Raw genomic sequence first — 20,678 nt, forward strand, 5'->3', positions numbered from 1 at the left:
TCCTCATTTTGAGGCCTTGAATCTATATTTCTCACGCGCACCGCGTTGCCTCTCTCTGAATTCAATTCATTCACACCTCATTTCCTCGTGTTTTTCCCTTTTGTGGAGCGTGGACTCCCCCATTATCTTTCCGTTTCTGCCGGCCTCCAGGCGAGAGGCCAACGTTTCGCCTGTAATTGCTAGTCCTGCATGGAATGCCGTGTGCGGCTTTAAATCTGCCCCGAATTCATGTTTTCCAATCTGCTAGATGATTCCGCAATCCACTTCAGCGAGCTTGGATTGCTCGTGGCAGCCATTCTGCCCATGTAAACGCTTCAATTCCTTAACCTTAACCAACCAATCAATCCCTTTCTCCAAACGGAAGAGGAGGAGAGAACAACTCGGCTTTGCCCACGGGATTTCAATTTCCCGTAGAAAATGGAGATTTTTCTCGTGTGCCATCCCCTCCGAAGCTCCCAACCGTAATTTCAACGTAGAACTAGCCAACTCCACCGGACGGGGCGCTAAGATATTCGTCGTCAAGCGCTTTTCCAATGAATTGGACGGCGAAGATTTGTCCCAAGAACAACCGATCCAAGTGGGGTCCAATTTCACCAATTTCCAAGAGGACCCCATCGTGGATAAGCTTAGAACGCAACTGGGAGTCATACACCCAATCCCGTCTCCGCCCATTAGTCGGAATATAGCGGGACTATTCGTGTTCTTCTTCTTGGTTGGGGTGGTTTTTGACAAGGTATGGACTTCTGGGAAGCGAAACAAGGTGGACGGCGGTGGCAGCGGCGGCGGAGGGTGGCCGCAGGTGCCCACGAGCTTTTCCTTGTTTTTGGAGAAGGATTTGCAGAGGAAGGAGTCGGTGGAGTGGGTGAACATGGTGCTGGGCAAGTTGTGGAAGGTTTATAGAGGTGGGATTGAGAATTGGATCATTGGGTCGCTTCAGCCGGTTATTGATAACTTGAAGAAGCCTGATTACGTAGAGAGGGTTGAGATTAGGCAGTTCTCGTTGGGGGATGAGCCGCTCTCGGTCAGGAACGTTGAGCGCCGGACTTCGCGTCGCGTTAATGATTTGCAGTAAGTTAATCACTATCTTTGAATGGAACTTGCGGTGCTTACTTCTGTTAGGAAGTTATTTTCTTATATCTTTGTGTCCGTTTTTGTTCGGATTTTGTATTGTGTCTCTTCGTGTTTGGTTTGGATGGAGTCGTACCTTTCTTCGTAAAGCTTGCTTGTCTTAGTCTTTTGTGCGTCTTTACTTGTTATTCGTTTTGGTTTCTTTTATAGCTTTGAGGGGGCTGAGGCAAGGGGATCTGCTTGCACAGTTACTCTTTATTCTTGCGATGGACGTTCTAAGTATTATGCTTTTTTGAGCAATGGAGGGTGGCTTTATCTCTGGTTTCCGTGTTGGTGGTGGTTTCAGTGGTGCTTTTACGATTTCTCATTTGCTGCTCGCTGATGATACTATTCTGTTTTGTGATGCCAACGCTGAATGCCTCACCTAAGTAAGGTTGGTTCTTTCTTTCCAGGGGATTTCAGGGTTGAGAGTAAATTTAGGCAATGGATGTTATTGGTCTTGAGGGGTTGGCTGGCGTTTTATGTTGTAGAGTAGGTTCTCTACCCATATATTAACTTTGTATGCCGTTTGGGGTTCTTTTAAGGCTAGTGAGTCGTGGAGCTTAGTCTGTGAGAGAATGGAGAGACAGTCATCAGGATGGAAGTAGTTGTACACGTTGAAAGGGGGATATATCACTCTAATTAAATGCATCCAACTTGCCTGCCCTGTTGTCACTGTTCACTATTCCTACTCATGTGGCGCATAGATTGGAGAAATTACAGTGGAATGAATCTCCTACATGTTCTATTGGGGAAATGGTTGTGAAGTTATGGCGAGGAGGGGAAACATATTTGGAGACTGATGGTTGCAGTAAACTAGGTGGACAGTTGGGACTGGTGGACTTCAGAGTTGGTAAGAAGTTGGTTAGGTACCTCACATTTTGTTCTAGGATTCTTCCCATTCGTAGGTCATTTATGGCCAGGTAGGGCTCCTGCAGCTGCAGCGGGATTGTACAGGAGGTCTCATGAGTGTTGTATTTGGAGAAGGTTAATTGTGGGTTGGGAGAGGTTTTAAGGTTCCATTTATTTTAAGACTGGAGATGCTGGGAAGGTTTTAAGGTTCCATTTTAAGGAACCCAATCTTGGAATCTAAGGTTTGGTCGCGCCTTTAATGATTAGCTGTTAGAATCAGTTAGTTCTATTTACAGTATTTTTGTAACAATTCAGGAAAAACGCTAACCACGTTTGCACTTATTCCAAAAGGACTAGTCAAGTTACAATTGAAGCTCCCTATACTTATGAAGTCCAATCTCGCCCAATCTCATCTAGTAAAGAACTAATGTGAGACTTAGTACTTATGAGTACATTTCACTTATGTGAGAATAACTTTTTGGGTTGTCATAATCTCCCCCACTCATGGACTTTGACGTTCTAAGTCCCACATTAGTTCTTACTAGGTGAGATTGAGATTTATAAGTGATTTTAGAGAGCAGTAATTACAACATGAGTAATTCTTTTATAGTGATAATGTAAATGTGGCAAGCGCATTGCCTGGGTTGTCACAATTTTGAATTCTCAAACTTTCCAGTGAAAGATAGGGTAGAGTGGTTACGGGTGGAATTAAACAATAATGGGAAATTAAATGTTTGTTCTCATTAATTAGGTGTTAAGAGGATTCACTGGTTTGCAATTCCGTTTGAAGGGTATCGGTATTGCAATGTTTCTACAGAGGTTGCTTTATTTTTTTCCTTGGTCAGCTGCTTTGGAAAGATTTTAACTGTGAACGATCTCATCAATAGCATATCACCCTAGTGAATTGGTGTTGTATGTGTAAATCCAGCGGAGAAGGTGTTGATCATCAATTCTCTTCACCATCCTTTTGTAGAGTTTTATGGTATTTTATCTTTACTGAGTTTGAGGTTCAATGGGTGAGGCCAAGGAAGATGGTTGACGAGTACTTTTGTTGGAAGTTTTGTTAGGATGATGAAGGTGATGCAGGGCATTTTCTGTAATGTTTTGTTGTGACAGTCAAGGATAGTATAGCCTAGTATTAGCTGTTAAGAAAGTATAAATAACAGATTACCAGCCTTTTGTAATCATTTTTTGAATATTCTAAAGAATTTTCAGATCCATAATTGTAACGACTTAGGAAAAAGTGCTAGCCACATTTGTGCTATCACTCCAAAAGGACTAGTCAATTTAAAGTTTTCCTATAATCACTTAGAGCACTAGTAGCAAATACCTTATAGGTGGTTCCCTTTCCTAAACATAGGAAAAATTTGAAAAAAGTCACAAATAATGCCCACATTAGTTTCCCTATATTTCTCCTAAACCCTTGGGTAGCTATAGGGCTACCCAATGAATTATATAATGATAAAAATGACAAAAAGTAGGAAAGTAAGAAAATGAATAAAATAAGAATAAAGAAAGAGTATTTAATTGATATAGAGAAATATAAGGGAATCTATTGTGAAATGTTTTTTTATAGGAAAGTAATAAGTAATTTTATTCCCTAAATTAAGGGAAAATTGTTGGGTATCTGCTGGTAGTGCTCTATAAAACCCAGTTTCACCTAGTAATTAAGCAATGTGGGACTTAGCACTCATGACTATCTTTGTAAACCGCCCACTCTATGTGGACTACTCCTCATCTTTCCAATATGGGACTGGGGTATTACAATAACAGGGCCTAGATTCAGCTTTCTCTGATTTTCCAGATCAGTTGTTCTTTTATAAATCCTAGATTTCTCTTTCTTTTTGAATCTGAAAGCTGGAAGCATCTGAAGTTATAGTTTCATTTTGAAATATAGCTCATTTGTGTTATTATTTTGAAAAAGTGGGATAGTCGCAGATTTAACTGTGATGGGTTACCTATCTTGAGCCTAAATCTTTATTAGTGCACATTGTTCAATTGGCTGATCACATATGGCAGCCTGAGTATAGCTTCTGTCAGAGTTTATTGATTTTTTAAATTTCAAATTGCAATTTTCTGGAGAAGTTTGAGTATACTTCTGGGTGTTAATGAGTTTCCTCCTTTATTGATATAATTTATCATTACCTAGGAAAAGAAAACAGTAATTCAATAGAAATATTGAACAATGAATGATGGAAAAAACAATTCGCTATTTTGGTGAGTATGTATGGACACCATATAGAGGTGATACGTGATGTTTCCACTGAGCAATTGCCCAGAATCTGAAGTTGGATCTAATGACTGATCATGTGGTAATATTTGAAATTGTTTCAGATTGCCATATAACTATGTTTGACCAGTTATCCAATCAATTAGATTTCGGGTTAACAGATCAGACATTGCTTACCAAATTGACATTATTAGATCGGAGAAGATAATAAGTTTGTTTGACTGACATGTCCAGGGTTTGTTCGCATGAGCTTTGGAAGTTTTATATAATATATCTGCATGTAAATTGCGAAATTTTATAGCACTTTGGAACTTAAGATCTTTGTTTATCAGATCAATATTTCACTAAACTGATTTGTAAATCCTTTGTCATCTAGGTACCAAATAGGCCTCCGATATACTGGTGGTGCTCGTATGCTATTAATGCTATCACTAAAATTTGGTATTATCCCCATTGTTGTGCCAGTTGGTGTTCGAGATTTTGACATTGATGGGGAACTTTGGGTCAAATTGCGATTGATACCAACGGAGCCTTATGTGGGAGCTGCTTCATGGGCTTTTGTTTCACTTCCAAAGATCAAATTTGAATTGTCCCCATTCCGCTTGTTCAATTTAATGGGTATGATGTTATAATTGCAAGAGCTTAGTAGAGTTTTTGTGTGTGTGTGTGTGTGTGTGTGTGTGTGTTGATGCAACTATTAGTTACATACATAAAGTTTCTCTTGGTACGTGTTCAAATTTTGGGTTGGAAACCAAAACTTAGTGATGAGGGTGATGAAAGGAAACAAAGAACAAGAAACTCTCCCGAGAACAACAGGGGATACTTCCTGAAGTTTTATAAGATTTTCAAGTGTTTTCATGCCTCTAACAATTGATGAATTATTGCTATTCTATTTTGGTAGAAATTTAGAGATCTGATTATTCCTACGATAAGGAAAAATGTGCAAAGCTTTTATAATTATTGAAATTAAGAAGGATTGGAGTGTGTGACTGCTTGGTTTAAAAGCAATTTCTCAGTGTTAATTTTGTCTTATTTAAATAGGAAATTCTGGCATTTATATGAATGTTTAGGTTACTTTATTAGGAGTATCCTTTCTCTCCATGTTCTACAAGAACTTCTAGGATTGTTGCGAAGAAAATGACGAGCCTTTGGATTCTAATCAACAATCATTTAAAGAGAGAGGGAGAGAGAAAAAAATTCTCCGAACTTCTTCAGAGCAAGTGTTATCAATCTTAACCTCCATAGATCTTAATATTAAACTCCAGTTTATTGGCCAATGAAAGATTTTCTAGCCAAGCAGCATTCTTCATCTAGAGTTTATTAACTTCTTTCCTATGGAGGAAACACCCCCCCCACCTCTTTTTAATTGGTAAGATTTGAGCAAAAAATATACCCTAACCCTATCGAATCATTTACCACAGTAGCCAAGGCCCCCGGAGGAATTTTCTTCCTTGTTTTTGAACCTCCCATCCATTTTCTTGATAATATTTAAAGAAATAGATCAAAGTCTGTTTTAAGGATATAACTGATAGTATATCAATATTAACATTTTATAGTAACACTTAAGTGTACAATTACTTTTTTTTGATAAGTAAATCTAGTCTTATTGAAAGTGTAAGGCGCCCTTAAGTATACTGGAAGTATACAAAATGAATTACCTCACTAGGAAGAGAAAAACGAGCAAGGAAATCGACAAAACTAATAGACAGTGGGGACAAAAAAAGCCACCATCCAAAGGTACAGAGTATAAAAAAACAAAGGTAAAATATTCTCCAGACTTCATTTGGAAAGACTCTCCTGCTGTCACTTGGGGTTTAAGGCTGATTTGACATTCCTAATTTGTAATCTGTTGCTGTTTAAACTTGTTAATTTCTTCCATGGATGAAATTTTTTTGATGCTATTGAAGTCTTTACCGTGTTTGCTTGCCGTCTTTTCTGAATTACTCTATCTTAGGATGTCATAATCATTTTATCATTTGAGTCTAGTTTCTGAGTAGATGAGATGATTTTTGAATCTCTTTTCCACCAGCTTCTCTCGCAAGTGCATTTGGAATATTATGTTGACTGCATTTTTCATCCTTAACACAAAAAGAACTTCACTGATGTTTGTTGAACTTTATTCTATTAAAGTTAAGTTAATGATATATATATTCTAAGGCTTTGTGAGTTCTTTTCTTCCCCATAGCTCGGTTTTCTCACCCCATTCCCCCTGCTCTGTCCATATTAAGTTACAGGTTAAGTCTTTTCACTCATTTTGGCATCCTCTTCTTATAGTATCTTCAATCTTGAAGTTTCACCCTTTCTTGGTGCATCGTTGTTGTCCTTGCAGTTAATGGAATAATTTTTATGGGGTCTGTTATTTGTCTCAACAGTTAGTTGCCATAGCTTCTTACAAAATTTGTTCGCATAGTTCTATCTTATTTTATAATGTCTTTCCTCCATCTCTATGTCCTCATCCAGGCTAAACTCTCTGTAAAAGCTAGTAGGTTCTTTACTAATCTATATTTAGTAATAGAAAACACAGCTGGCACCATGGCTATCTAGTGAATTTGCATTTTAACGTCAAAAAAAAAAAAAAAAAAACAAGTAAAGGTTTTCTAATCTAATGTAAAACCAAGTACTATATGACATTATTGGCATTTGACAACCACGCGTTCTGGAAGTACATGCCATCCCTCTCTCTCTCTCTCTCTCTCGCAATTCCTGACATCCTAATAAAATCATGGAGGCTTCTGCTGAGGTGGTGAAACGCTTTCTGGGGAACCTTCTAATATTACTGTTCACTGGTTTTATAGATTGGTAAGGAGTTCTTATTCTTCTAGCTAAGATTGAACAGTTACATATTTAATGTAAGATTTACTTATTTTACTTATAAAAAAAAAATGTAATATCATATCATAGATGAGATCTATATTTCAAAGTTTGTCAACAAACAACATATTTCTCTGTAGAGGCACCTAGTAATTTCATTCATAACTACTGCAGTAGGATTAGTGCTCTGTATTGACTCCCTTGTTTCATTGACTTGAGTATGGGTATTGGGTGTGGGTATGTATCTAGATTCTAACTCGTCATGTCATTTTAATTTAGGATGAAAAGACTAGAACAAAAAGGGTCCCACATTTTGGTAAAGGTATGCAGGTAGATTCAGCCATTATAAAGTCAACAATATTAATTGGATTTTAGCCACCTATTTTTGGGGACAACAATGACAACTGCTTTCCGAAGGGGATGTTATCACTTCTTTGGGCATCGTCTTTTTGTTTCGTTCTCTGTTGTTTTGTTTTTTTTTTCCTCTTTCAAGTGAAGTGAGTCTTCTCTTTTCTTGAGCTCCTTATTTGCCTGTATTGCCAGTTTATGTACTTATCCAAAAGAAGAAGGAAAAAAAAAGAAAAAGAAGAAGATTGCGAGTTTTTATTATATAACTTCTGTTGCTTTTAGATCTGTTGAGTCATTCTATTTTCTTTTCTTCTTCATCTAGTTAGAGGAACTCCTATCTAGTACAAGTGGTGGCGTCCCTTGGCATTTCTTTAAATTTTAATTTATTTATGGAGAGAAAAATCCCAGAAAAATAATCTTTTAGAATATTGCTCATGAAATATGACTTTGTTATTTAATTTTAATAGGTTAAAGGAAGAGGATAGAACCTTCTTTATAGCCCACTTTAAGACTCTGTTTCTGGAAGACTCCAGATGCTTCATATGCATTTCTCTCTCTCTCTTTCTCTTCTGGTGATGAAACCTTGAAATACGGGCCATAAAACAAGTCTCTTTGGAGTAGCTCAATCTACTAGGGATCACGCCTCTTGAAGCGGAGGTCACTAGTTTGAATCTCTTGTTCTTCCTCTCCTTGGGGACAAAAAATTACTTAACTTACAACAATAAAAGCAAAAAGGGCTTCACCTTCATGCTCTTTGAGAATCTTTTTCTTTTCTTGGGGAAGTGTCTGAAGCATATACTTATCCAAAAAATACATCAATAAAAAAGAAGATTTAACTTGCTGCTAATAATTTAAGTGCATGTTTAAAGACTATTTGATTTCTTTTATATATGTGAAAGATAGTGCACAAAGCACCTGCTGTCAACTGGTTATAAACTCGTAGTCCCTAAGTAGAGTCTCAGGAATTTCTCTTGTTTAATGAGTCATGGGAAGTCCAAATTCTTTCTCCGTCAGTCTTTCACTCAGGATTTCTGAGAATAATTCTTCTGTTTATCCTCTCCATTTCATACGGTTGATCTGGTGTAGATGTCCAAGTCTAGCACTACTTGTTCAACTTATAAGAAGTAGTACCAATGGTTGGGGGTTGGCTCGATGCATACTAAAAGTTTGTTGATGAACTGTAGATTAAAAAGAAAGGTAATGTTTGAAAACTGAGAAACCTGGTTTAGCTATAAAAATATATAATTAATATATGTACTTTTCAAGTAATATTTGCTGAAGTTGCAGTGCATGTATTTTTCTCAAAATATGTCCACCTATCTGATAAAATTTGCCAAGTCTTCTTCACCTTGGAGACTGCTTTAGCTTTTCTCTATTATTAGAAATATTCCCTGCACTTGTCGAATATTAACACAATTTAAGATTTCACCTATCATGCATTGTGTTAGTAAATTGTTTTTATCTATCTAAAAGCTATTTTTCTTGATGTCAAAGATACTGATGCATGTTTACTCCTTTTCTCTTCTTTTGTGCACGCAATGGGCAAAATCAGCAATTCCTGTTCTCTCAATGTAAGTGGACTTTATCTCCCATATTCATTATAAATTGTTGCATGTGCTCCTTGTAAATGCAACCATTATCATCTTTTTCTTTTGTTTTTATACTTTATTTATGTTTTTTAAAAGGTAGGATATGTTCCATACTGATTTGATTAATCTAGGAAGGTCTTTTGAGAGCTCCACTTGCATCTGCTTTGAGATATAACTCGTGCATATATGTAAGGATTATTTTTTGTGATAATTGTTAATGGTAGGGTTAAGGAAAAGAGAGGGAGAAATATGTTTATAGAAAGTGTATGAGAAGAGGATTTTCTAGTTAACCCTAGTTGCCACTCACAAATATATGAGTAATGCTATATGCAAGATTCCTATCCCCATAAATGTGACATGACTTTAAAACTACCATTGTATTTGTGATGAATCACTATTGGATTTTGATCCAATGGTAATTTTAAAAGCCATGTCACATTTGGGGGCATAAAATGAGGATATGAGTCTTACATATAGCATTACTCCAAATATATATATATATATATTATATTGTACTACGTTATGTAATGTAATATTATATTACATGTCATAATTGTATAAGGAGAAAATAACAAAACGACTAGGATACCCTCATATAGCGTATACTTGTTGCAATAATAACCTCTACTAAACTTTTAACACTCGTCCTCAAGTTGGAGCATATATACCAAATAAGCCTATTACAACTCAAAGACTTTGTAAACGCATCCGTATTAGAGTTCCCAAATAGTATAAAAATATCTCCCCTTAGTATCTTATCTCAATGAAGTATCAGTCAATCTCAATATGCTTAGTCGTTTTCTGTTTAGAATATAATGAACGGTTATCAAATACTTTTTTTTTTATAAAAAAAAATGATGAATGGCTTGATAGTCAACAAATCTTTGGAGAGATCAATACCCAGAAGGAAATGTTGCAATCATGCTAAACTCATCAGAAGTGTGAGCCATTACCCTGTACTTAGCTTATGCAAGATCATACTACAACCATTTGTTTTTTACTCTTCTGTGTAACCAAATAACCTCTTAAAAAAGTTTAATATCTGGTAGTAGATGTTTTATCGGATGAAGAGCCTCCTAATGAACATCAGTAAAGCCTTCGACTTGAAGGTGTCCATTCAATGACCCCCAAACCGATCCTCCTTTGGAAGTGAGATTTTTTTTCCAACCCCAGACCCTGGCATTGGCGGAACCAGCCGATTTTGGTCGGTTCCGGTCAGCCAGATCAGATGGTCTGCTATTTTGAACAGCCCTAATCATGACGATGACAATGTCACCCATCTTCAACCAAGAGTGTCAGGTATGAGGAAGCCCAACAAACAACAAACAATTTCCTTATATGCTTAGAGACACCAATGAGGAAGGCGTTATGGCAGAGAAAGACAAATCAAAAGACAAGTAAAAAAATAGAAGAAAAACAATAAAGAATGAAGAATGGATGAAAATAAAAGAAAATAAAAAAGATTAAATGACGTTAAGCTTAAGATCGTTGCTCTGGTACCATGTTAATGATAGGATTAAGGAAAAGAGAGAGAATGCTGTTTAGAGAAGGTTAATGAAAAAAGGATTTTCCAATTAACCTTACCTCCCACGTACACGCCCGCCCGCACGTGTGCGCGCGCGCAGACATTTGTTTCAAAGATGAATTAAAAATTGAAGAGCCACGTATCTGCACATGTATATCTATTTCAGCAATTTTCTTTCATTAAATCCCATTCTCTTATTAAAAAAAAAAAAAAAAAATCAATGATTAATGAAAAATTGAACAGCCAAATCATTAAGTCAAAGGATCCAAAACTGGGAAAAAAAAATTATATCAAATAAAATTTTCATATCTCATGCCAACTTGAAGTGCCTTGAAAGTTTTGGCGCATTTACTTTTTTGAAGACAAAAATATTATTGTTAGAGGTTTAGTTGTTGGTCATTTGGGGGTATACTCTTGTTATTTTCTCCTTTTGTGTGTGTGTGTCTCAGAGAGTGAGAGAGAGAGAGAGAAACGTCATGGTAGAATCCATCCAGTAAATATATATATATATATATATATATATATATATATATATATATATATATATATATATATATATATATATATATGCAAAAAATACTCTCCCTGTCTGCATAAACTACTATGCATGTGCTAAGTTTACCAAAAGATGTCCAATGGCTGTATATCTAGGTATTTGGTATGGGTTTTATAAATCTATTATCTTATGTATCTCTAAACATGGATCTTTATCTCGTTACAAGATTAAAGTTGCATTTAAATCCAATGTCTTCTTACTGGTTTTTAAGCAACTGATTGCATCTCTCTCTCTCTCTCTCTCTCTCTCTCTCTCTCTCTCTCTCTCTCGGGTGATTGGCAATTGCAATAGTATTCTTCTCTTGAATGTAGCCCAATAGTTCTCATGGATGTTAGAGAATATACTCTCCATATATTGGGGGATTTGGTTTGAGAAATATCTTGTAATTATAATCAATCAAATTTGATTGATTTATTTGTAGTAGATTTGCATTGAATGATTACCATACTTATCTACCCAAACCCTCCTATAAATAGGAGTTTATAATTACAATATATTTCTCAAACCAAATCCCCCAATATATGGAGAGTATATTCTCCAACAATGGAGTAGTCTTCTCAATTAAATGTTTTGATCTCTTCATATTTTCTCTGGAGGTGCATAATCCATATGATTTGTGTTTTTATGCCTGTTATCTGTATTGTCCACTCTTTGACTCAAATTCCTGACTGCATTTTTCTAGGTTTTTGACCAAACTTCTCACGGAGGATTTGCCTCGACTATTTGTTCGTCCAAAGAAGATTGTTTTAGATTTCCAGAAGGGAAAAGCGGTTGGTCCTGTTGCTAATGACTTCAAATCAGGGGAAGCGCAAGAAGGAAACAAGGATTTTTCTGGAGAACTATCAGCGACTCTTGTAGACGCTCGGAATCTGTCTTATGTTTTCTTTGGTAACAAATTTATCTGCTTGTGTACTTGTTTCCGAAGAGGATTCTAGTTGGCTTTATGAATTTATGAAATCTAATTTACCAAAATTATCAACTATTTGAGTTGCACATCCTGTTAATTTGTTTCTCATTTAGACCAGTATGCAATTGATTTTAAGCTGCCCTTTTGTTTTTTAAAAATTTAATGTCATATGCCCATGAATGTGATCCATTGATCCATATATATTTCATCCTTTGATCCCTTTATATCTCCTCTCGTCTCTGTTTTTTGCCAGGCAAAACTGATCCATATGTTATTCTAAGCCTGGGAGATCAGAGTATACGCAGTAAAAAGAATAGCCAAACCACAGTCATTGGGCCACCTGGCAAGCCAATATGGAATCAGGTGAAGCTTCTTTGTAATTTTATACTTACTCAAAAAGGAAAAAAAAAATCTTAGTAATTTTACTTTATCTATTGTTTTTCATGGGTTTGCTAGAAGTTCATTATGTCAGTTTAATTTATTTTAATCTTAAGTGTAGAACTACATGTATTTATTCTTGTGATTTTTGGCAGGATTTCCATATGCTCGTTGCGAACCCTAGAAAACAAAAACTATTCATCCAAGTAAAGGATTCTCTAGGATTCACTGATTGGACTATTGGAACAGCGGAGGTAAAGTGTTGTTTTCTTGGACAAATTTTGGCATGGCTGCCTAACTTATTTAATTGACATATTTTGTAATTATGAAGCGTCTCCATTAGATTGAAGTTTTGACCTAGTTTCTTCGATAGGAGTACTTCAAACCCTTTTGCCAACAACATCAGCCCACATGAAACTCATTTTTCCATTTAGCTCTACTTTCCATAAGCGATATCCATGTGAATGTCTGCACATCTCATGTTTGATGGAATTATTGACATATATGACCAGTGTATGTCTAGTCTTAAAAAAATAATAATAACTTGTAGACATATATAAATAGCATGCGAATACAATACTATCTTAAATTTCTTTCAAGGCAAATTAGTCATCCCATAATAATTGGTGGATAGTTCTATTGAAATTGATGTTGCATTTTGAGGGTGTGAATGTAGTTTTAACAGCTACAGACCTACTGTAATGAGTTCATGCACAAGATTGACTGCATTCACAGGGAACTTAATATACAATAGAAAGTTTTGATCAGAGAGTATGTCTAGTCAATTTCTTTTTGCTATCTACGTGGCTTCTCAGTAGAATATTGTTTCCAGGTTGATCTGGTATCTCTCCAAGACACTGTACCAACAGACAGGATTGTGGTCTTGCAAGGAGGTTGGGGACTGTTTAGAAAGGGCTCTTGTGGAGAGATACTACTTCGACTGACATATAAAGCTTACGTAGAGGATGAAGAAGATGACAGGCCTAAGGAAGATTTCATTGATGTGGATGCTTCAGATGATGAATTGTCTGATTCTGACCAATCAAATGTTGAATATGAGAAGGGTCAAAGAGATTCTTCAAATGAAACGGATGAAGATTCATTTATGGATGTTCTAGCTGCATTGATTGTGAGTGAAGAATTTCGAGGGATAGTGGCTTCTGAAACGGGAAATACCAAACGTTTAGATGATGTCTCAGCTACAGGGTCCACAATACCAAGATCACGTGGTCTTAAGGGTGAATCCATCCCCTCGAATTCCACTGATGACCCTGAAGGTTCTAGAGGTGTTGTGTTAATATGAACTCTTCGATGCAGTTAATATTTACAGTTCACAATTTATGATTGGTCTATGCTGTGTGATCTGATGACTGTCAAAAACTTGTCCATTGCAGGATCAGCCTTATTTTGGCTTGCTGTGATTACTTCTATATTGGTTTTAATTGCTATCAACGTTGGCGGTTCAAGTTTCTTCAATCCTTGATATGCAACAGTGCTAGCAAAGAACTTTTAGTGCTTCTTTCTAACAAGTAATTCTTAAAACCCCTCTCCATAGCTTCATAATCCTGTCTCTAATTATCTTTATGGTTGTATGTAGTATTGTTTGCCCTTTCAAGTAATTGTTTTCCCTGCTCATAGTGTGCGTATCTATGCTATGGAATTCTTGTGGTTGCACTTCAACAAGGACTCCACGTTGTTGCACTCTATAGACTGCAACTTTGAGTTTCGAAGTTTCTCCAAAATGAGTTGTGGTTTTTTGAACCATAGCATTTTCTGCGGATGGTTATTTTTAGGGATGGCAATTACGTCCAAACCTGTAAGAGACCCGCCCTGCTCCATGCCAAGTGGCTGGGTTTTCCCCAGACTGTGAAGGAATGGGTTTTGAATTAGAACCCGAGGCAGGTTTGGGGCAAGGATGGGTTTTAGTTGTCCTGCCCTGCTCCGGCTCGGTTGTATTTAAACCTTAATAAATTTATAGATATGCACCGTGGGAGGGTTTGTCAAGAGGAAGAGTGAACCTGAGCTTGGGTTCCATCATCAAGAGCCAATGCAACACCCTCGTCATTGTCGCCGCCTTGATGTTCTACTGACTGTTCTACTTTGTCATCCATCTCGCCATCCAGATCGAGCTGCTCAAACAGCGCATCGACCACCTCAAGAACCGGACTAATTGATGTGTGGAGATAATTAAATTGGAGCTGTCTTTGAAATTTTACGTTTTATGTGTTAGATCATGTTTTAAGATATATTTTTGGATGGAATGTCTAAGTTTTCTAAGATGGATTTCTGGATGGAATGTCTAATTTTTTTGGTTCTGATGTTCTTCTTTTTAGGATTGAGGATTGTTGGGTTGATGCTAATGATAGTTCTGATTTGGGTAATTTCTTGATTTTTCAATGGAAGTGTTTTGCCCGTTTCAGAATGTTGGCTCTATGAATATGATATTGTTCAGGGAGGGCTTGTTATGGTGTACAAAATTTGTTGTGGGGGAAGTAGAAGGTGCAGGATGGGACGAGGCAGGGACAAGCTCTCCAATAAATAAACGGGACTGAGATGGGGCCTCTTATGACGCCCTAGAAGTTAGTTACACATTGGGTGGGTAGATTAAAATAGTGCTTATAAGTGGTGCTAAGTCCTACATAAGTTCTTTACTGGTGAGACTGAGCTTTATAAGTGATTATATGGAACTCCAATTATAACTTGACTAGTCATTTTGGAGTAATATCGCAGATGTGGTTAGCACTTTTTTTGTGACACTACAAATGGTATCAAAGCAACCTAGTACTACCATGTGACGCTAAGTACTACATGACGTGGGCCCTGACGAGAACGCATGGATTTGAGTTAGGGAAATTGTGATACCCCAGAAAGTTAGTCCCACATTGGGTGGGTAGATTGCTCATATTGAGTGTGTGAATTATAAAAGTGTCCATGAGTGCTAAGTTTTATATTAGTTCTTCTACTAGGTAAGACTAGGTTTTATAAGTGATTCTAGGAAATTTCAATTGTTACTTGACTAGTCCTTTTGGTGTGATAGTAACGCTTTCCCAAAGATGTCACACCTCTTGCTAAAACCCTGAGGTGGAGACAGGGCAAGAGTAATTTTTGGTGGTTGGGAATGGGGAATAGGTGCTCCATACTGAACCCACGTTTGTGGAATCCCCAGTTATTGTGGTTATTGTATAGAGTTAACAGCTTCTAGTTGACTTATTAGGAGACAAGGTGAGGAATTGTTAAAGTACTAAAAATTTTAGTTATTAAACCCTAGCCATTTGGGTCATTGGTTTAATGACTAGATCAATGGTTGAACCGGCTATTGTGAAAGTATAGTTTCTAATATAAATATTATTAGAATGATATTATAAATGGTTACGGTCAAATTGGCTATGGATTGATTTTTTCTTTTTCTTTTTTAAAAAATCAAATATTAGTAAACAAGAAGAGTAATGTTCTGCATGTAAAGTGATGTGCCTGTTGAAACGATCCATTTGTTATCAAGTTTATTAGCTTCCATGGTTTATTATCTAAATTTATTCCTTATTCCTTCAGTTTAGCATGTTAACTAAAATAGACCGACTACTGAATGAAATATATTGTATGATTGCAGGCTGTGCAAAAACTTCAATTTCACACTTGCAATGGAGTCACCAATTGGTTCATTTTCCACTGGCTTATATTACATTTTTTAAATTCAAGTTAGTGGCAGAGGAATGTTCTGTTGGCGGCATGAAAGTTTTGTCCTCTTTGTCTTGACCCACAAGTAGTAGTGTATATGACCTTGTACCTCTCTTCTTCTTCTGCTTCTTTTTTTTTTAAAAAAAATTGGGTTTATTCAATAAGGGGAAAGGGGGTTGTACCTCTCTCTATTCATTATTCATGTGACAGGATAATACCAGTCTTTTTATCCGAGCCATAACAAATAGGGCATGGGGTGCACACAAATAGAGCAACTTTTATTTTTCTGGAATTGGAGGGTATTTATTCTCCCCCAAAAAGGGGGCAAAAGGTTATAATTATTTCTAGCATTAGAAGGTTCTACTTGGGAGGTAGACCTCCAGCAAATGGTTTCCACAAGAGAGATTTTTATGAAGTCAAGCTCGATATCTTGTCTAAAACATTTATTAGGGATCATGGTTGCACATGTGAATACATCATTTTTTTTTTTTTTGAGTTTGACATTTATTTTTCAGTCCCTCTTATGCTCTCTCTCTCTGAATTTCCCGAGGATTTCAGGTTATTTCTGATGACATTAAATCTAGATTCTCTCTCTCTCTCTGGATTTCCTGAGGATTCCAAGTTATTTCTGATGACATTAAATCTAGATTGTTGATTATGAATTTGCCAATATATCTCCAGAGGTCAAAGGTCTCTCGTTTATGCAACTAAAAGGGAGGCTCTCTCTCTCACTCTCTCACGAGGACAATTCACCACAACTACCATTAAAGCATTCTATCCTAATTATTTTTGCTTGTACTCGTTTTCTTTTTAAAAAGATGAAGATGGTGTGCTCTGAATTGCCCTCGTAAGAGAGTGACTAAAAATGAGTGTATAACGAGAGACCTTTGACTTTTGTTTCTACGAAGAAACATGATACACATATAACTTTTGTATATATATTTTTTTAAAAAAAATTTACCAATAGTTGATTTAAAAAAGAGATGTATAAAAGATGTATAAGAAATGTAAAACTATCGTTTCTCTTCTACGAAATTGAAAACCTAGCACACAACTTACTAATACAGTTTGAACAACAATACTAGTCATACAACAGAGCATGCAGTGGACTCTTGAAAAGTACATCTAGGGCATCAATTGAGGTCACTGACACCCTGACCTATTAAACGCTATTCAATTATACTTGGCAATTTTTTACACAACATATAAACTCGATACGAAATTAGCGAGTTAAGGTTGAGTGGTTTGACCCTTTTAATTTAATGAGTATAGTTAAGATTGACTTATATAATCTTATACACGTATTTTGATATAACTTGAATTAACATAAATTGACGCTCGTATTACCCGGCTTATATTGCTTCAAACACACGTTTTAAAATAAAGTAGTAAAAAGTATTCTATTGGAGAGTCCTCTTTGAAAAAGATAAGGGTTTTAAACGTGGAAAAATGTTAAGATCCCAATTAAATCAGATATAAAAAACATAATGATTATGTGTGTGGGGTTTTATAGTTGCAAGTTGCAACTCAAAAGTACATTGGATGACTAAACTGATCATAGTTTCACCGACATGAAATACAACAAATATAAGGCAGAGAAAACTAGTTGTATCACGCACGCACGCACGCACGTGCATGTAAGTAATGTGAGTCAATGTGATTTAACTTTTTTAATTCTTCCGAAAGCTTTAATTACAAGTTGAATGCAAACGACCGCTCTAATAACATGTTGTTTTGTTTGTATAAAGCACGTACAGAGTTAGCAATAATTGTCAGATATATCATGGATCAATATCATAGAAAATGTGAGAGAGTCCAATAAAGTCCACGTGGGTGGACCATTTGAAACCTGTTCTGTCAATTGAATCTGTGTACTACTTCAAACTTGTTCGGACAGATAAATTTTATAAAATTTACAAATTTGTTATTTAAACTACTTAAAACCTGTTTGAACATATGAATTCTATAAGTTTATGTTGGTGGATTACCTGAAATTTGTTTGGATAAATGATTCTCATATGATTAAATTACCCGAAACTGAATTCATAAGACATAATTTTTTTTTTTTTAATGAATTAATGCTTTATAGAACAAACTCAAACAAGATACAAACTCTCCGGTAAAAACGGATGCAAATCACCCAATCAGGAAGAAAACAACACTGACTGCAAAAAAAAAAAAAAAAAAAAAAAAAAAACACCTAAATCTACACCAAACAAATGAACAACATCACAACAAAGGGTGTAAAGATTCCAACCATGAACTAGATTTACATTTGAGAGCAGTCCTCTTAAAAGTACACTTGGCCATAATTCTCGACCGGACCACCCACTTAATTTGAGCTACAATAGATTCCTTTGTCCTAGGACTAGAGTCATTTCTTTGCTTTCAATGGACAAGGAATTGTTAATGTGCATCCGTACCTATCACATGGTGTAGAGTAGACTCATTACACTAGGCATGGCTTGGGGCAGCAGAACCACATGGCACATGGTCCACACTCATTTGCCATGCCTCGGCCATTTCGAGAAAAGTATAAAAAGTGCACACAAATCACGTTTGCCCACTGCTACTTGCAAGAATCGCCAACAAAACTCATTATTGGTGATCTCTGCCGTTTGGACCTACATTGTCCTTCACCCTTATTTAGTTATTACTACTACGTACTCCTTTTTTTTCTTTTATTTATTTATTATTAATTTTTTTTTAGATACACGTGAACTAATTACAACAGGATATAAAAAACATAGCAGGACCTAGACAACTCAAAAATAAAACTAAGAATAAAAGTACGTGAGGACAATGCTTCCGAAGATGCGGGCCCATTACCTCGAGGCACGGATGCCACAAAGCCGAGATCACCAGTAAAAGTGATTTGACAAGTGTATTGAGTCACTATAACCCAAACACATAAACATAAGTACACAAGGGGAGAGGTCGCCCTTGGGCGGCGCGTAGTTCTCACGTGCCTCCAGAAACGGCTCTCACTTTTCTTCATAAGCTGCTGTTTGTGTTTTTCTTTATATGTATTTCTGGGTTTTTTTTTTTTTTTCTTTCTATTTTTTCTCTATCATAATACATTAATTTCACTTTAACAAATACCATTATGACAGCCGTTAAAAAAAGCTTTTATTTAGGCTCCGTTTATTTTTACGTAATATTTTTTGATATTTAGTCCGACGTAAAATGATAGTCAACCAAAAATTTCCTTTAATTTTTATAAAATGTTTTCATTTTTTTCAAAACTGTAATCATTTTACGAGTTTTAAATTTTCATTCTCCCACTGCCGAACCTCTGCCAGTAATCAAGTGTAATCTCAGAGACAAATGTTCCCTGTTGGATAATGGGCTGAAGCCCACATGGTCCACACCTTAAGCTCAAAATTTTCCTAAATTTCAATAAGTGCTTGTACTTAATTATGAGCTTCTATAGTTCTACTCAAAGGCAGGTCCATTTGCCCGATGCCGGAATAGGTTAAGTATAATATACGAAGACGCTTTCTGGAATTGTGTTGAGGAACTTAAAAAGCATTTTTAGTATAGAAAATGTCGTAGCAAACAAAAAATAAGTTTGGTTAAAATAAAAAAAAAAAAAACCTTAAAAATAAATAGGCTCTATTTTCTAACTTAATCGCAAACAGGCTCTAAATGACTTAGCTGAAGGATTTTTGTCACATACGAGCATTTTGTTGAAAGATGTATATTTATCGAATCAAGTTTATCCGACCAAGTCTTAGATTGGATCATACTGCCATCTTTTTTGGATTTAACCATTGTTCAATTAAAGGGATGCATATTTGAATAAATAATGAATACAAATAGAATAAACAAAGCATATTTAAATGGTATAAATAAATAATATGAAAGTCAATGTAAAGAATAATACACTTTTCATATTCATTTGGCATATTCACTTATACTGGCCGACACTCCGTTAGTTAATGTAAAATGAGTGCGATTAATTAAGATTAATATAAAATATATCAAAGTACATTTAAATATGAAGCAGAAGGTAAATTGATTTCTTAAATTTGAATTGAAATCATAGACCAATGTGAGTATGTGAGTGCACTTATTAGTAACAGTTATCCCCCCCCCCAAAAGCCCCAAAGGTCCACACACGTCCACTTTAATCGAGATTAGTGCCCCTCCATAATACTTTTGCTACCTTTTCCGTATATAAAATACTGCTAAATATATTTTTTAATTAAAAAACGTTTTTTTTGTTGCAAATTATAAAACAAAAAGAAAGAAAGAGAAAAATAAAAAATGTCAGGCTGTCACGCTGTTGGCAACTTGGCATGGAGTCAGTGAATCTCGTGGAGTGCGCCTGTTTGTTCATAGATCTGGCTTCGATTTCTCCGTCGTCTTTGTTTTTTTTCGGCTGGATCCGTTAAAAATCATGTGGATTTGAATCCTCTGCCCCGACGTAGCTGTATGCAATCTTAAAATCCGTAAATAACATTTTTTTTTTAATAAGACTAAAATATCTTTATAAATCGAAAAAAAATATGTTTTTAAAAAATAAAAATTTAGAAAAAGGTCCGACCATTACTTTAGGTATTTGGAGTGTTTCGTCTATATATATATATATATATATATATATATATATATTTTTTTTTATAGAATATATAGATTTTTTAATTTTAATTTTTTATTAAGAGTTTTTTTTTTTTGCCATTACGGATATATTTTCCAAT

At 35.7% G+C, this 20,678-nt stretch overlaps 1 protein-coding gene across 3 annotated transcripts; it reads left to right on the forward strand.

Moving 5' to 3' along the window:
- The first annotated feature begins 35 nt into the window (after positions 1–35).
- Positions 36–16,469, forward strand: LOC133870992 (tricalbin-3). Of its 3 annotated transcripts, none has more exons than XM_062308318.1 (9): positions 36–1,068; positions 4,566–4,807; positions 8,901–8,919; positions 11,701–11,906; positions 12,179–12,288; positions 12,459–12,557; positions 13,136–13,589; positions 13,698–13,832; positions 15,911–16,469. In XM_062308318.1, exons 1-8 carry the CDS (start codon positions 248–250, stop codon positions 13,784–13,786), a joined length of 2,040 nt encoding a protein of 679 aa, XP_062164302.1. In that variant the 5' UTR covers positions 36–247; the 3' UTR covers positions 13,787–13,832; positions 15,911–16,469. The 3 variants fall into 3 exon arrangements, with proteins under 3 accessions (XP_062164302.1, XP_062164310.1, XP_062164319.1); XM_062308326.1 differs by lacking the exon at positions 15,911–16,469 and adding an exon at positions 14,282–14,619; XM_062308335.1 differs by lacking the exon at positions 15,911–16,469 and adding an exon at positions 13,942–14,263.
- The last annotated feature ends 4,209 nt before the right edge of the window (positions 16,470–20,678 follow it).

Source organism: Alnus glutinosa, chromosome 1 (assembly GCF_958979055.1).
Source record: "Alnus glutinosa chromosome 1, dhAlnGlut1.1, whole genome shotgun sequence".
NCBI classification, from domain to species: Eukaryota; Viridiplantae; Streptophyta; class Magnoliopsida; order Fagales; family Betulaceae; genus Alnus; species Alnus glutinosa.

What these genes read in the sequence shown, in the direction of transcription:
- LOC133870992 (XM_062308318.1), top strand. Translation starts at nt 248, where the DNA reads ATGATTCCGCAATCCACTTCAGCGAGCTTGGATTGCTCGTGGCAGCCA. An exon ending in TCTGTCTTATGTTTTCTTTG is followed by an intron (nt 11,907 to 12,178) that starts GTAACAAATTTA and finishes GTTTTTTGCCAG; the next exon opens with GCAAAACTGATCCATATGTT. An exon ending in GGACTATTGGAACAGCGGAG is followed by an intron (nt 12,558 to 13,135) that starts GTAAAGTGTTGT and finishes TATTGTTTCCAG; the next exon opens with GTTGATCTGGTATCTCTCCA.